The sequence below is a fragment of the Cucurbita moschata genome, unplaced genomic scaffold, assembly GCF_002738365.1.
Source record: "Cucurbita moschata cultivar Rifu unplaced genomic scaffold, Cmos_1.0 Cmo_Scf00038, whole genome shotgun sequence".
Lineage (NCBI taxonomy): Eukaryota > Viridiplantae > Streptophyta > Magnoliopsida > Cucurbitales > Cucurbitaceae > Cucurbita > Cucurbita moschata.
Genome location: NW_019268554.1, coordinates 1,674,966 through 1,690,383, shown reverse-complemented (window position 1 = coordinate 1,690,383; position 15,418 = coordinate 1,674,966). Strand labels below are relative to the sequence as shown.

At 35.0% G+C, this 15,418-nt stretch overlaps 2 protein-coding genes across 2 annotated transcripts; both read right to left on the bottom strand.

The window, feature by feature from the left end:
- Positions 1 to 375: 375 nt before the first annotated feature.
- On the bottom strand, positions 376 to 3,993 carry LOC111432315 (transcription initiation factor IIB-2-like). The gene is made up of 7 exons (XM_023069141.1): positions 3,440 to 3,993; positions 2,302 to 2,326; positions 1,875 to 2,004; positions 1,662 to 1,792; positions 1,479 to 1,567; positions 992 to 1,068; positions 376 to 787 (listed from the first exon to the last, which is right to left on the bottom strand). The coding sequence occupies exons 1-7, from the start codon at positions 3,790 to 3,792 to the stop codon at positions 654 to 656; spliced, it is 939 nt and encodes a 312-aa protein (XP_022924909.1). The 5' UTR covers positions 3,793 to 3,993; the 3' UTR covers positions 376 to 653.
- Positions 3,994 to 8,384: 4,391 nt separating this feature from the next.
- LOC111432309 (pentatricopeptide repeat-containing protein At3g14730) lies at positions 8,385 to 11,124 on the bottom strand. The gene is made up of 2 exons (XM_023069132.1): positions 10,990 to 11,124; positions 8,385 to 10,482 (listed from the first exon to the last, which is right to left on the bottom strand). Exon 2 carries the CDS (start codon positions 10,474 to 10,476, stop codon positions 8,509 to 8,511), a length of 1,968 nt encoding a protein of 655 aa, XP_022924900.1. The 5' UTR covers positions 10,477 to 10,482; positions 10,990 to 11,124; the 3' UTR covers positions 8,385 to 8,508.
- Positions 11,125 to 15,418: the final 4,294 nt, after the last annotated feature.

Genomic DNA, 15,418 nt, shown 5'->3' with positions numbered 1-15,418 from the left:
CCCCCCCACCACCACCTTGGGGGTCAGCATTCTTGCTGGCACACCACCTCGTGTCCACCCACCTACTGCTGGAACATGCAAGCATATTATAGCAACTCAAACCCACCGCTAACAGATACGGTCCTCTTTGGACATTCCCTTTCAAGCATTCTCCTCAAGGTTTCCACTTCTTTGGACATTCCCTTTCAAACATTCTCCTCAGGGTTTCCACTTTGAGATCTACATACCATCTTCGAGATCGTAAGTGCTCAAGACCATCTACGTACTTTGAGATCTTGAAGATCTCACGACCTTAAAACCAAGTTGCCCAAAGTTTCCACTTGATACATGATGCAGTATAAATAATCTAGTTTTCAAGTTGATGCAAAAGAATACTTGGGAGTAAAAGGAGCATGCATGCCCGAACTGACTCGTATTCATTTGGTATCTCATGAGAGCATCACAAAACTTGGGATAACTTGCATTGTGAACAAGTGAGAGGTAAAATTATGACAATTTAGGGGGTTTCAATTAGAATTTGATAGTGGCAATGAATCTATTTAGGAAAAACAGAAAAAGGCAGGGAAGGGGACATTTTCTTTCTACCTCTCTTTGTAATCTCAAAGAGTTTAAATACACAAGCCTCAAAAAAACTAATCCAACTTCAGTTACATTCAAGGACTGCACAGGTTCTTAAGATCCTCCTCTTTAGCATACCACCCCGGTATTATCTTCGAAACATGCGGGTACAGATCTTTATATGAGTTTCTAATCGTCCCTTCCGCAACACCGGTAGCTACCGATATGTCTGTAAAACTCAAATCCCTTGATTAAATTTCATATCAAGACTGACGACAACAATGCTCAGGAGAACGGGTCTAGTTTTGTTTCGAGGTGAAAACCATAACTTTCATAATCAAATAGCAGAGTCATTACCAAACAAACATGCCCAAATGAACAGATTATGAACATATATGATGTAGTGAAGATTATAGCCACAGTTAAACATTACCTTTTAGAGGCTTCTTATCGTCTGAAAGCTGAGTAATAATGTAAATAACTGCTGCAGCAATGGATATTGGGCTTCTCCTGAAATGAGGGAAGAAAATCCTCTTTAAGAAAAAAGTGAACCAACAATAATCCTGTCCCAAGAAAATGGTGCCTTAACTAAGATTAAAACCAAGCTTATTCAAAACTTCATCCAATGTTTTTTAATCTAAGCATAAATTCAAACAGTTTGATAAGCTGAGGATAAATCAATCAATCAAATTATATGTTAAAGAACAAAGGATTCAACCAAGCAGTTATTTAGCTAGGCCAGTGGATATCAATATTACTTGGGCACTGCAGATTTCGTAGAAGTTGGCTACTATGCCAGACCAGAAGAGGTATGTGTACGGGGCGGATTTCATCGAAGTTGAGTGAACACTTATCAAACCAGCCAAACAAATAACCATAAAAGAAGCAAAGAAAGAAATTCATAATGTCCAAATCGTTACCTAATATCGAACTCTTCAGATTTCTGTACAGCTTCTTGGGCAGCTTTAACAGCTTGATTATTCATGCCAAGATTAGAACAAAAACGCCTCTATGTTCATTTAGGAAAGAAACTTGATGTCAGAAGAAATGAACACAACATTATCCATGATCGAACTTTAGAATAATTAAGTTGATATTCTCACCATAAAGTCTCCAGCATGTATCGTTCCCATCTCCACAGACTGACCCGTCTCCAGCCCCAACTGTTTCACGATGTATTCTTTTGCTCGGCCAATCTCCTTCTTTGTTGCCCCATTAGCAACAGAGCAAATTTCTACTCAAAACCAGCATGATTAGGTAAAGAAGAGAAATCGAACTACAAATGCTCCAGATATCAAATGATTTACAAGCAGTACCCTTGACTGTGCGGGGTTTGTCTTCTTGTCGACAAGCAATGTATAAGCAAGCAGCCAATAAAGCATCTTGATTTCTTCCTCTACTAGACTTTTGATCTTCAACTCTTTTATATATCTCATTCGCCCGATCCTATGAATAAAACATTTACAAAATACCAAAGCTCACTGCGAGCGAAATGAATGGAACTCAAAAACAAAATCTAAAACTATTGTGGTCTTCGAATCTAAAACTATTTTGTTCTTCGAATTATTCATCGTGCATCAATTCCAGAACCAAAGTATAATGCAAACGGTGAAAAATACATTATTTACAACCTTGACAATACAGCATGATCATTCTATACTGACAACTAACCTGAATGCTTTGAGAAAATACAAGAAATGGTAACTCGTGTCATTTTGTCATAATGGATGGAAAATTGCATACCTTAATGGTTGCAACAAGGCCCAACCTGAAACACATTACAGCTAACATTAGTCAGGTGTGACCTTTTCTTTTTCTTTCTTTTGTTGATTAAATGCCAAGTTTTGTTGAGAAAGATGAAAGAAAACAAAGGGCATCAAAAGAAAATGGCCCATGAAGAGGAGCTGAACTAAAACAAAAAAGCACAATTTAACAAAATACGCAAACTCATGACTGTTGTACCCAAAGCTCTGATACCACGTAATGCCACAACAAAAAATGTTCTAATATCCAATTGTTGTAGCTGAATGCCACAACCAAAAAATACTTTGATACCCAATTGGTGTGGCGGAAGTCACAACCAAACAAATAGCACTCTAGCTCAAAAACTATTGTCTTGTAGCGTGAGAGTACGAGAAATACACTTTGTAAACACTTTGGTTAGGGGACTTTTGGTACAACAATTGGGTATTCGGTATTACCCTACAACAATTGGGTATCAAAGCATTATTTTTTTTTTTTTTTGTCGTGGCATACCACTACAATAATTGGGTATCAAAGCATTTTGGTTATGGCTTCCGGTACAACAATTGGATATCAGAATATTTTTTGTCGTGACATTACAACACAACAAACAGTATCTGAGCTTTGGGTTCAACATTGACTTCATTAAGCATTATATATCAGTCTCAGATTGTTATCATCAAAGCTAGGACACTTGTAAATAAGCAGCTCAATCACAAAATGCATGAAAATAAGAAAACAAAATCATAGAAAGATTCATGATCATGAGGCAAGGCCAATTATAAAACTATCAAACACTAGATGGAATGATTAACATTAAGTTTATCAGTTTTAAAATCCCATTAGAGAGAAGAGGCTGCCCCCATAATGAAGAAAACCCTTCAAATTCCAAAGCAACAAGAAAAATTGACCTAATTGAATCCGGACTTAAAGTTGAAATACCCTAATTTAGTATCCATCATCAAAAGTTCCCCCACAAACACAAAAATCATCAAACTACTAAGACTTTCCAATTCCCACCTTCCACAATTCCAATTCGATCGGTTTAACATTACGATTTAGTTAAATCCAAAGAAATTCAACTAATTCCATGTTTCCTCAGCATCAAAAGGACGATTAAAACAACCAACCCCCTTACCTATCAGACATAGTAGCAATTGTCTTGAATGCAAGAATCAACCCTCGATCTGGATTAGACCCCCGATTCTGCCACCGACCTAATGACGAGGACAAGAACTCCCCTGCCGTACCATTAGGCTTGGCAATCACCGTGGAAAGGCCACCATCAGCCAAAAGCGGGTTGGACGGTCCACCAACACGAACCGGGTCGTTATCCCCAGACTCATTGGCAAAAGTCCTCCACTCGGACGTCTCATCGATGGAGTGCGACTCGAGCACAAGGCCGCACTCAGAGCACACGGTGTCTCCGGCAGAGTGATCGAAGACAACCTCCGTCTGACGCTTGCAGTCGGAGCAGAACGCATCGGACATTGTTCACAACCTCCTCCTCCTCCTCCTCCTCCTCCTCCTCTATCCCAAAGAAAAAGCTTCAGAAATCAGAATTCAGGGAGCAGAAGAGAGAACGAATCCTAACTCCGGCAGAATTTAGGATATTGATTCGTTAATCCGCCGGCCGTCGAATTTGATTCTGACGATGGAAGAGGAAAAGCGAACGGTGAGTGAGGGAGAGGAGGGTATTTATAGAGAGAGGAATTTGAGATTTAGAAAAGTCATCGACGTTTCGTGGACGAATAGGGTCTGTTTGGAAATAGGGTTTGCCTTTCTCCTTAATCCGTTTTAGCCCTCCTCTTATTCCAATTAAATTTAAGCTTCCGTTAGGTGGGAATTTGGATGAATATTCTTAGCTTAAAAAATACTCAAATTAATAATTTACCTCATTAACTTTAATTTTATAAAATAATTTGGCAGTTGAATTATAATATATAATAATTTAATCCCTCTCATAAAAAAAATATATATATATTATTATGATTTATTAGAATTTATTGATCAATAAATAAATTACGCGCCTTTATTATAATATCTTATATTCTTTTAATAAAAATTATATTGAAAAATGAAAATCAAATCTTCCAAACAAAAATAAATAGAGAATTTATGAAATCGAAATAAGAGACAAGGACGGAATACCAAACTGGACATCCTCACTTATCAAATCAAATCTCCAACAAATCCTTAAAATACTTTATTTCTTTATTTGAATAAGAAATGCATATCTTCTATTCATTATACCTTTTGTTTCTCATTCATTACGCCTTTCCAAGAACTTTGAGTTTCCATAAGAATTCTCTCCTTCGTCTTCTATGGCCATTTTTGTTCTTTCTAAAGCTCTGTTCAAATGTGTTTTCATGACCCTTCTCGTAGCTTATATGGTGAACTCCATTGACGCTGTCGCAGCGGAGCCTTCTCGTAGCTTATATGGTGAACTCCATTGACGCTGTCGCAGCGGAGCCTTCTCGTAGCTTATATGGTGAACTCCATTGACGCTGTCGCAGCGGAGCCTCCTAACGCGACTAGAAATTAAACATATATTTAGATTGATTGCTATCCATGCATTCGAATCACATAAATGTTTATCTCTTTATTTAATTTATGTTCGTGAGGGTGCGAGTATAATCGAGTTATCAGATTGTGGAGGAGCTTGTGGGTCGAGGTGCAAATTATCTTGAAGGCCAAATCTATGCAACAGGGCATGCGGCACATGCTGTGGTCGTTGCAGCTGCGTGCCGCCGGGCACTTTCGGCAACTACGACGCCTGCCCTTGCTCACCCACGGCGGCCGCCGAAAGTGCCCCTAAATATATGAGTTTCAAGAGTTTGGAGAGGGTTTGAAATATAGGATTAATACAAGATTTGTAGGTATGAATTATTATGTACGTTATTTGGACTTCAAACAAAAGTGGGTCGGTTTTCATTATTAATGTCCTTTTGAAGAGTTGATAGAGATATTAAATGTTGTTTGAAAATTTGATTTAGAAAAGGTTATTCACACCAATTACAAATTTCAAAACTGTCTTTCAATCTAAAAGAACATAAAGTGAATTTGATTGCAATTAAATTGAATTTGAAGAGTGATTTAGTCCGTCATTATCTACAAAACCCACCACAAGTGTCTTTGATCCTACCGGATAGCATTCGAAAATATTCCAATTCACGGTTTAACTTGATGAGGTTGTTGTTCAAACCTAAAGACCCAAACCCCAAATTTCATTCGCTGTATAAACTTCTATGTCGGGCGTGCCTCAACAGTGGCAATCGAACGTTGGACAATGTCTGGGAAAGTAGAGACAGTGAAGCAAAATGAGAGTGAGGGATCAATCAGAACCGAGGGTGAGAGGGAGAAAAATGAGATCCAAAGAGGGTGTAGATTGAACTATGCATATGTGAAAGAGAACACAGTGGGCAGTGGTGATTGTCAATGGGACTATCGATAGTGTGGTCAAAGACCAAAGCTAGAGGAGCCAGAGATGAGATCGAGATAGCAAATTGAGTGTCTAACAATCCAACTTTCCTACTTTCCTAAACCTAGACCAACATGGATCGTCATCATTTTAAAACTCGAGAAAAGAAAATTTAAAAGTTGATAAACAATATTATTTTCAATATAATAGGCCAAATTAAATGGCTAATAATTACACCGCTAAAACATCTTATAAATACCAACTCTAAAATAGTTCCATAAAGAAAACTCGAATTAAACCCACAAATACTCAAAGATAATGCAAAAGCAAGACTATACATGAGGTTACAAACTCCTAAGCACCCCGAGCAAATGATCTCATCACACCTTGTAAGCCCTTACCCGAACAAAAAAAAAAAAAAGTTGAGCATTGAAAATACTCAATAAGTAACCCTCAGATATGCTTATACAGACGCGATAAAATCTAATGTAAAACCAATGAATCTAAAATTGTTCAAAACAACTCAGTGAGCCTATGTCCCTAACTAGACTTGAAAACACTAATCATCTAACCTGTGACTAAAAGTCAAAATACTTTCCGACTTCTCTATGACCAAAAAATTAAAATCCTAGTCATTTAACCTGTGATCGGGAACTAAAATGTAACTCAACTACCTATAATCATGGTGGTACAATTAACTCATCCACTAATGAGTAATTGTCTCGAGCTTTATTTCATAAATATTGTGACATTTTATACATGCATGAGGTCCCATAAATGCTTTAACAAATATTAACTACAACCACATAATCATATACCGGAACAAATGCATACATATCTAATTACCTTAAGGTCATCCAATAGTAAAATCTCTAACATGGCATGTCTCCCTTTGCCTGGCTTAATCCAATCTGACCCTACTTCATTTACTTGATTTGGTTCTGTGAATACTCATAGTTTGAACTTGTTCATTCCTTCCGAGCACTTTTGTCATTAGCTCCAACAACTATTCGGCCAACCACATAGATGAGCTTATTATAACGCCTTCAACAACTATTCCAAGCACTTTTCGGAATACCTATGTTGGTTTATAAGTATTTCCAAATAAAGATCAAAACGACTCAAATCACATAGATGAGCTTATGATAATGCCTTCATCAATTCCCCTTTCTTACCTTGACTTTGACACGGCAGTGAGGTATTTTTTATGCTTGCTCAAGAGCACATTATGTTAGGCTCATAGGCTCGCCAAATCTCATCAACCATTCTGAATCTACAAACAGGGGAAAGAAAACTTCAGCGGCAAATATATTCTTACTTGCGATATATATTCAAGTGATGCAAAACTTGTTTATAAGACCAATATTTAATGTGAAGCAAGAGCTCTCGCAGTTAGAGTAATCAAGTGAAATATAGTAATTCAAAAAACCTAATGCATATGTTTGTCAAGAACATTAATAGAACGAAGGAAATAGGTTTTGGATATCAAAATCGTGATAACAAGAACTAGAGTATGAATTTATTATGCTAACTACGAATGTCAATGTTGAAATGAAAATTTTGTTTTTCATACTAATTAGTTGAGCTATGGAAGTGTTATCACGTTGATCACCAATGAGAGAAACGAACCAAGAGAGGGATTTTGCAATGGAGCGATTGTACTCAGGGAAGCAAAGCAAAGTGAATTGATGGAAGTCAACTCGCAATAGATCGTCTGTCAAAGAGATTCAATGTGAGATTCCATATCAGTTGGAGAGGAGAACGAAGCATTTTTTTTTATAAAGGTGTGAAAACCTCTCTCTAGCATATGCATTTTAAAAACCTTGAGGGGAAGCCTAAAAGGAAAAACCCAAAGAAGGCAATATCTACTAGCGGTGGGTTTGGGCTGTTACAAATGGTATCAGAGCCGACGCCAGGCAATGTGCCAGCGAGGAGGTTGAGTCCCGAAGGAGGGTAGACACGAGGCGGTGTGCCAGCAAACACGCTGGGCCCCGAAGGGGGGTGGATAGTCCCACATCGATTGGAGAAGGGAATGAGTGCCAGTGAGGACGCTGGGCCTCAAAAGAGGGTGGATTGTGAGATCTCACATCGGTTGGGGAGGAGAACGAAGCATTCTTTATAAGAGTGTGGAAACCTCTCCCTACCAGACGCATTTTATAAACCTTGAGGAGAAGCCCGAAAGGGAAAACCCAAATAGGACAATATCTACTAGCGGTGGGCTTGGGCTTGGGCTGTTACATTCAATGATCGACAAGATGCCTCCTAAAGCTTTTTGAGGTCTGCACTATTTAGGGTTCGTTGCATATCTCAATCACTAGCACATAGAAATCATAATGCAAAATGAAATCTCCTCCCAGGTCCAAAAGGGAAAGAAAGTGATAGATAAGAGAGAGAAAGTACCAATATGAATAAGGCAATAGTTGAGAGAAGCTGAATCCAACGAGCTGTAAGAAGGCACCACCTTTGACGTTAGCTTTGCTGTCATATCCTTGAAGCAAGGCACTATACCACTAAGAAACTTGGCAACGGAGAGATGAAAAAACATATAAAATTTTGGACGAAAATGTAGAAGTATCCAAGATGGTGAAAGAAAGACTTTACGACATTAGAAGTAACCTAATGAATATCCAGGAAGCGGGCAATCAATGATACTTGTCTGCTGTAATCATTAACCAATGATTTTCACTATAATAGTAAACTCATCAATGTACATGTTGTGCCGCTCATCAACCTTTGAATAAAAGAAATGGCTATTGGCTTAATGCAATTGCACATGCTACCATATCTCAATATAAATTCAAGACTTCATCTAAAATGAATCCAATATCACAAAGTTGACTTGTCAATGCATTCAATTCTAAATGTGTCCTGTCTCCGGTGAGAAAAACGTGCACTCCATCCTTGAGTTCGATCCAACTACATCCAGGCGTCTTCCTGACATGTTGTTCCTTCATCGTGTTTCTAACCTCCAACACCTCTTCATATCGACCTACAACTCCATAAACATTAGACATCAACACATAACTCCCACAATGCTCTGGATCCAATTGCATTACTTTTTGTGCAGCAATCTCGGCCAACTCCGCATTCCCATGGAGTCGACAAGCTCCCAATAAAGCCCTCCACACAACGGGGTTGGCTTGAATAGGCATCGTTTGGGCTAAATCATAAGCATCCTCTAAATGCCCAGCTCGTCCCAGCATATCAATCACACAAGTGTAATGCTCAATGGTTGGGATAACACCGAAATCATGCTCCATTTGAGCTAAGAACCAACGCCCTTGACACACAAAACCTGCATGATTGCACGCCGATAAAACTCCAACAAAAGTAACTTCATCGGGCTTAATTTTGGCCTCGCACATGTGAGAAATCATATCCAATGCATCCATGCCATATCCATGCATACCATACCCCATAATCATAATATTCCATGATGCCACATCCTTATTGGTCATTGAATTAAAAACCTTTTGAGCATTTTTCATACTTCCACATTTTGCGTACATATCCATAACAGCATTATTCACAAGTAAATCATCTATAACTCCATTGTCTCCATCCCTTCCCAATCCATTAACAATCATATATCCATGAATTTCTCTACCATGCATGAGGGCAGCCAAATGAGAGCAAGCTGGAAGTATGGTTGTGACGGTTACCAAATCAGGTAGAAACCCAGAACCTAACATCTTATCAAAAAGCCTCAAGGCACCATCATGGTCACCACATTGTTCATGAACCGATATAATTGAATTCCATGAGAAAATATCCTTTTCATTCATCGTCTCAAAAACCATTAAAGCGTCTCCGATATGTTTGCATTTCCCATACATATCGATTAGAGCATTTGAAACTGCAACGCCTGAATCATAACCCATTTTCATCACAATCCCATGGACTGTTCTCCCATTGTCTAGGTGTCCCTTCAAAGCAAAAATAGACAAAATTCCAGTAATTGTAAACCTACTAGGTGAAACACCTTCTATATGCATTCTTCTGAAAATTTCTAATGCCTCATCAAGGCAACCAATCTGGGCGTACCCATTGATCATTGCATTCCAAAGCACAACATCTCTTATTGGCAATTCTTCAAACACTTCTTGTGCATCTTCCATTGAGCCAAGCTTCAAGTAAGTATTAACCAAAGCACTACCAACAAACAAATCCAGCTCCAACCCCATTTTAAACAAACATCCATGAATCTTCTTCACCTCCATGACCTCACAACAAGATCTAACTACACATGGAAAAGTGTACTTATCAGGCATCACACCCTCTAACCTCATTTGCTTATAAAATTGAAACCCAATTGAAGCAAGACCATTAGCAACAAACCCAGAAATTATAGCATTATATGCAAACACATTAGGCTCATAACACGGATCATGGAAAACCAAAACAGCCTCCTCCATTCGACCACATTTGGAGTACATGTTGATTAAGCTAGTGATAGATGAAGGTGAATGGGAAAAACCATAGGTGATCATTACAGAATGAAGCTGTTTTCCTTTGTTGAGATTCTTAGATTCAGCACATGATTGTAGAAAAGCAATGCATGTTGTTACGTTATCGAGCAATCGAAAATCTGAAGGCTTGGAAGGTAGTGAAGTTGACAAACTAAGAAAGGAAGAAGAAACAAAGTAGTGCTTCTTGGAGACAATTTTGGTGGAGATCTTTTTGTTTGTTATGCACCATGCTAATCTATCAACAACGTTGTCAAAAAATTTGCTTGGTTTTAACATATTCAACATCGTCACCTATAACAACAACACACAACCAAATAAACAAATCAAATCTACTTATACATACAAATGAGAAGTGCAAGCTTCCATAGAAAATTGAGTTAGAATTTCATGAAAATTTCTCCTTGAAACACTTTAGTGCATTTATGATAGTCCTAACTCCATGAAAACATACTACTCAACCTTCAACTCATTACCTTTCTATAAATTTTCGTGTAAACACATCTAAATATAATATGAACACTCAGGAGTTAAACAGAAACAGAAAATTAAGAAAAATTATGAGTAGCAGCAGGAGAAATGGATGGAGAAGATAAGAAAAATGGGATGGTTTAAGGAGGGAAAAAAACATAAACAGTATAGAATTTCATAAACATGTCCAAAAAAAGAAGAAGAAGAAATAAGCAAGTGTCGAATCATTACCCAGAAAAGCATAGATTTCATCGCATCATTACTAACAAAACAGACCCTGGAAGCTTGAAACCAATCCGAAGAAATATGAAAAGTAAGAGACGGGTATACCTAACCGGAAAGGTCATCGGAGAGTCGCTGGAGACTCTGGAACTGGCGGCGGTGTGAGAAAAAGACCGACGACGGCGTGGTGGCGGGAGAGAGAAAAGAGAACAGCAGCGTGTGGACCGGAGGAAATTGAATCGCAAAGAAGCGCGCAAGAACGGAACCCTACGTCAATCGGAGGTCGGTTCGGGTAAACCGAAAACGGTCCGACCATACCGGACGGTCTGATATAATGATTGAACCCAACCATTACAGAACTGCCTGTGGGTCTACTTGTGAATTTATTTGGGCTTGGGCTTGGCCCAATTTAAAATTTATTTTCCACTTGTGAATTTATTTGGGCTTGGGCTTGCCCAATTTAAAATTTATTTTAAATTTTTAGGGACTAATTAAAAATCAAATTCAAATATCGAGAATTAAATATGACTGTCAGCTAATCATATGATGCAAGTTTCTCCATAGTGTTGATAATCGAGACTTAAACATAATGTGATTATTCGTGTTACTCTTCCATCGCATATGGTATCTAGACTTGCATGATTGATGATGTTGGATTTGGGGGACTATGGAGCTGAGACACACATGAACCCAGTTGTACGAGTAAGTATCCACTAAGGTCCCTCAATTTTACTTGATGAGCCATATAATAGTTCGCATATCTAATAGAAGAGTTTCGAGTATTTTTAATACTAGCCCTATTTTAAGGTGTATTTTTTTAAACAATTTTGAAATTTTAAAGGTATTTTTATGAATTTTATATATATATATATATATATATATATATATATATATATATATATATATGTATATGTATATGTGTGTGTATATGTATATGTATATGTGTGTATAAGAAAAACTATAAAATAAAAGTAAAAAATAAAATTGTTACAATAAGGAAAAGTTGGGGTGATATTTTTATTTTTATTTTTGTTTTCTGAAATGTAACGGTCAAATTCTGCTTGCTTACGTTACGGTCACTGACTTGCCAGGTGGATGCTGCCCGCGGTCTGTTTCAGCCGTCACAAGCTATATATATATATATATATTGACTAATAATGAAAAATTGATCTTATCATTTGGCTCTAAATAATATTTTTTTAAAAATAAAGAAATAATTAATTTCAGTAACCATCAATTTAGTTATGATCTACACACATATTTCCGGTATTAATATTTAATCGAGTCAATTAAGATGTCTTTAATAACCCTTTATTTATATATTATTCGAAAACAACCCTTATATTTATTTATTTATTGAAAACAACCCTTTTATTCCTTTTATTATTTATACTTTACATTTTTTAAAAGAATTACTCTTAGAATACGACATGTGTAGACTTTCTATTTGATTGTATCGAAATGATCCAACCAGACTTAGTTTATGGAGGGGTGAGTCAAGGCCTACGATCGGGTCGAAAAGCCTAATTGATAGATGAAATGTGAATATATTTGTATCACTGTTTATTTGTCCCGACAGATGGAGGAGATTAGGCTTTACCATTCTCAGATTCTTTAGAGACAACAAAAGGTTTATGCATATCACCCCGTTCGAGATACTTTAGTCAATGTCTTGACACTTGAGAGGAAAATCTCCAAAGAAGGACGTGCACGTGATTACGGTTGATGAAGACCTAATGTTCGTAGCATCTCAATGCTCCACCTTCACAATTGGAGAGGCTCGATGGTTGCAAAATTAAGCCTTTCAATTCTCTAAGAGCGTAGTCTTGACACTTGAGAGGAAAATCTCTCAAGAAGAACGCGCACGTGATTATGGTTAATGCAAACCTAATATTCGTAGCGTTTTTGAAATGTTATTGTACTTTACATTGCTCTCACTTCATACCGTTGATTTATTTATTTATATTAAGTTGTCAGAGAGAACAAAAACAAATATAAATAAATTGGAATTCATTGTAATATTCTTATAGTTCGAGTATCCGTCGAAAATTCAAGATTTTTGAAAAAAAAATTATTATTATTATTATTATTTTGAAAATTCAAGATTTTTATAATATTTTCAAAAAAATTATATTTCTAAAAAACTAGAAATAAGTAATCAATTGGTAATTACAAAATTTTAATAGTATATTTAATTCTTAGTTTCTAAGGAATTAAAAAATAATTAAAAAAAGGGAAATTATTGAAAGAATTAATTAGGCATTGGCGGCCATGAGAATCAAAGCAAAGGGATTCAAAACTTAATTGTGTGAAAATTCCTATTTGGATTTGACTCAGAATATTATTTTAAAATTCATTCGAATTTTCCTAAAAAAAAAATCCATTGGAAATGGAATTTATTGGTCTTTTGTCCCCGCCGCAACAAGCGTCTCATTTAATCTCATCACGCGCTTTGGTTGCGCGTGGTTAACACTTTCCTAAAACTAAGATAGCAATTTATATCCTTCAAATTTTTATTGGTATAAATTAAAATTAGATGATCCTTTAGATTTCGTTTAATAAATAAAAGTCCTTCAATTAAACAAAAAATAAAATATCTAATAAATTATTTATTTATTTATTTATATATAACTTTCCATCTATTTTTAAATAAAAGTCATTATTCTATGATGTGACCACGTAACCAACTATTTTAAAATTGTGAAAATTATTCTCACAGATTAAGACGAGTCATTTGAACACGTTTTGACGTCACTTACATGTTTCCTCTGAAAATTTTCAAGATGTCGCCCTATGATTGAGTCACCGAAAAAATGTACATTTTATTGTTATAGACAGTAACTATCAATTTTTATAAATATTTCTTAACGATTAAATATATGGGATAACTCGGTTTTGATTCATTAAAGCACCTTCTCGAGCGTTATGACTGATAAGAGGTTGCAAACACTAAATAATTTTCTTAAAATGCTAAATTTTAAATCTTTTTGTTATACTATATATTACAAATAATTAATTTCACCATAAATAATTAGTTTATTATTTTCTTTATTCATATTAATGAGTACCTTATTTGATCATGCATGCTATTTGATTTTTATTTTAAATATTCGGTATACTTTGAACCATTCAACTTTAAAACGTTCATCTTATTGTACGTTATTTTAATCATAATTAAACGTTCAACAAAATTTAAACATTAGAATATCACAAAATCCTAAAATTTAGAAGCATAATAGATAATTTTTTTATAGACTAAATTAATTTAAAAATATTTTGTAACACTTTAAAAAATCAAAACAATCACGTTTATGGAAACGGTTAGTATTTAATTTTAAAAATACACTTGAACTTTCAACCGTGTTTCAAAAACACAATGAACTTTAAAAAGTTTTATTAATACCTTTTCACTTTTTTTTTTGTTTACTATAATATATGATCAGAAAATAGTATATTTACATCTCATAGATTATCTCCAAAATTTTTAATATTATATTTGAAAGTTGATGAGTATTTTTTAGACTCGTAACTAATAATTCCGTCCATATATTAATAGTAAATGTTTTTTTTAAAATAAAAATTATTAATGAAAATTTTGAAAGTTAAGTATATTTTTTAAACCGAAAATTAAAAAGGTAGTTTTGAAACTTTTTGAAAATTAAAAAATTAAGGTGTTTTTTTTTTTTTTTTTTAATTAAAACTTTTGAAGTGTAAAACTATTTTTAAATTAATTTTTTTTTTTTGTTTTAAAGTAAAAGGTTGACATTTTTGGTTGAGTATTTTAATAAATAAATAAACAGTAAATTGGTAATAAATTAAAACCTAATCCAGTTGTACTTATCGACAAAGATTAAACCGACAGTCAAATCTTAATCTTTGGAAAGGAACTGACAGTCAATGTTCTCATTACCCTCAAAACAAAATTTTACAGTTACACTGACAATATTTAATATTGCCCAATTTTCACGCGCTCTGCCCTCGCCGGCGGGTCGCCAATACACTCTACTTTATTGCTTACTATATTTATTGTTAGATTTAAATTTTTCCAACTTTTAAAATATTTATTTCAGTCTAAAAATAATAATATTCAATACTCATCTATTTAATTAAATAATTTATTTAAAAAAATTAAGAGTGAAAACTAATTTATATTTGTAGCTATTTATTTATTTACTTTTATAATTTCATTTTTAAAAAACTTTATTTATCTAGCCTTGTAGTTTTGACATTTTTGTTGAATATTAAATAAACATTAAAGTAATAATAAATTGAGTATTAAATAAACATTAAAGTAATAATAAATTAAAACCAAAGTGTTTGAAAAATTTTCGTCCTAAAAAATTCGGTATAGTTTAATGGTTAAAGTATTTATACCTTTCTTCAAAGTTAAAAGTTTAAATTCCTCTCCCAATATTTATCGTATTAAAAATAATCTAAAAGATTAAAAAGAGGTTGAAAAATATTTGGTTCTTATACTTTCTTTGAAGTAAAGATTCAACGGGTAATAATTTAATTCCTATAATTATCGTTTAAAACT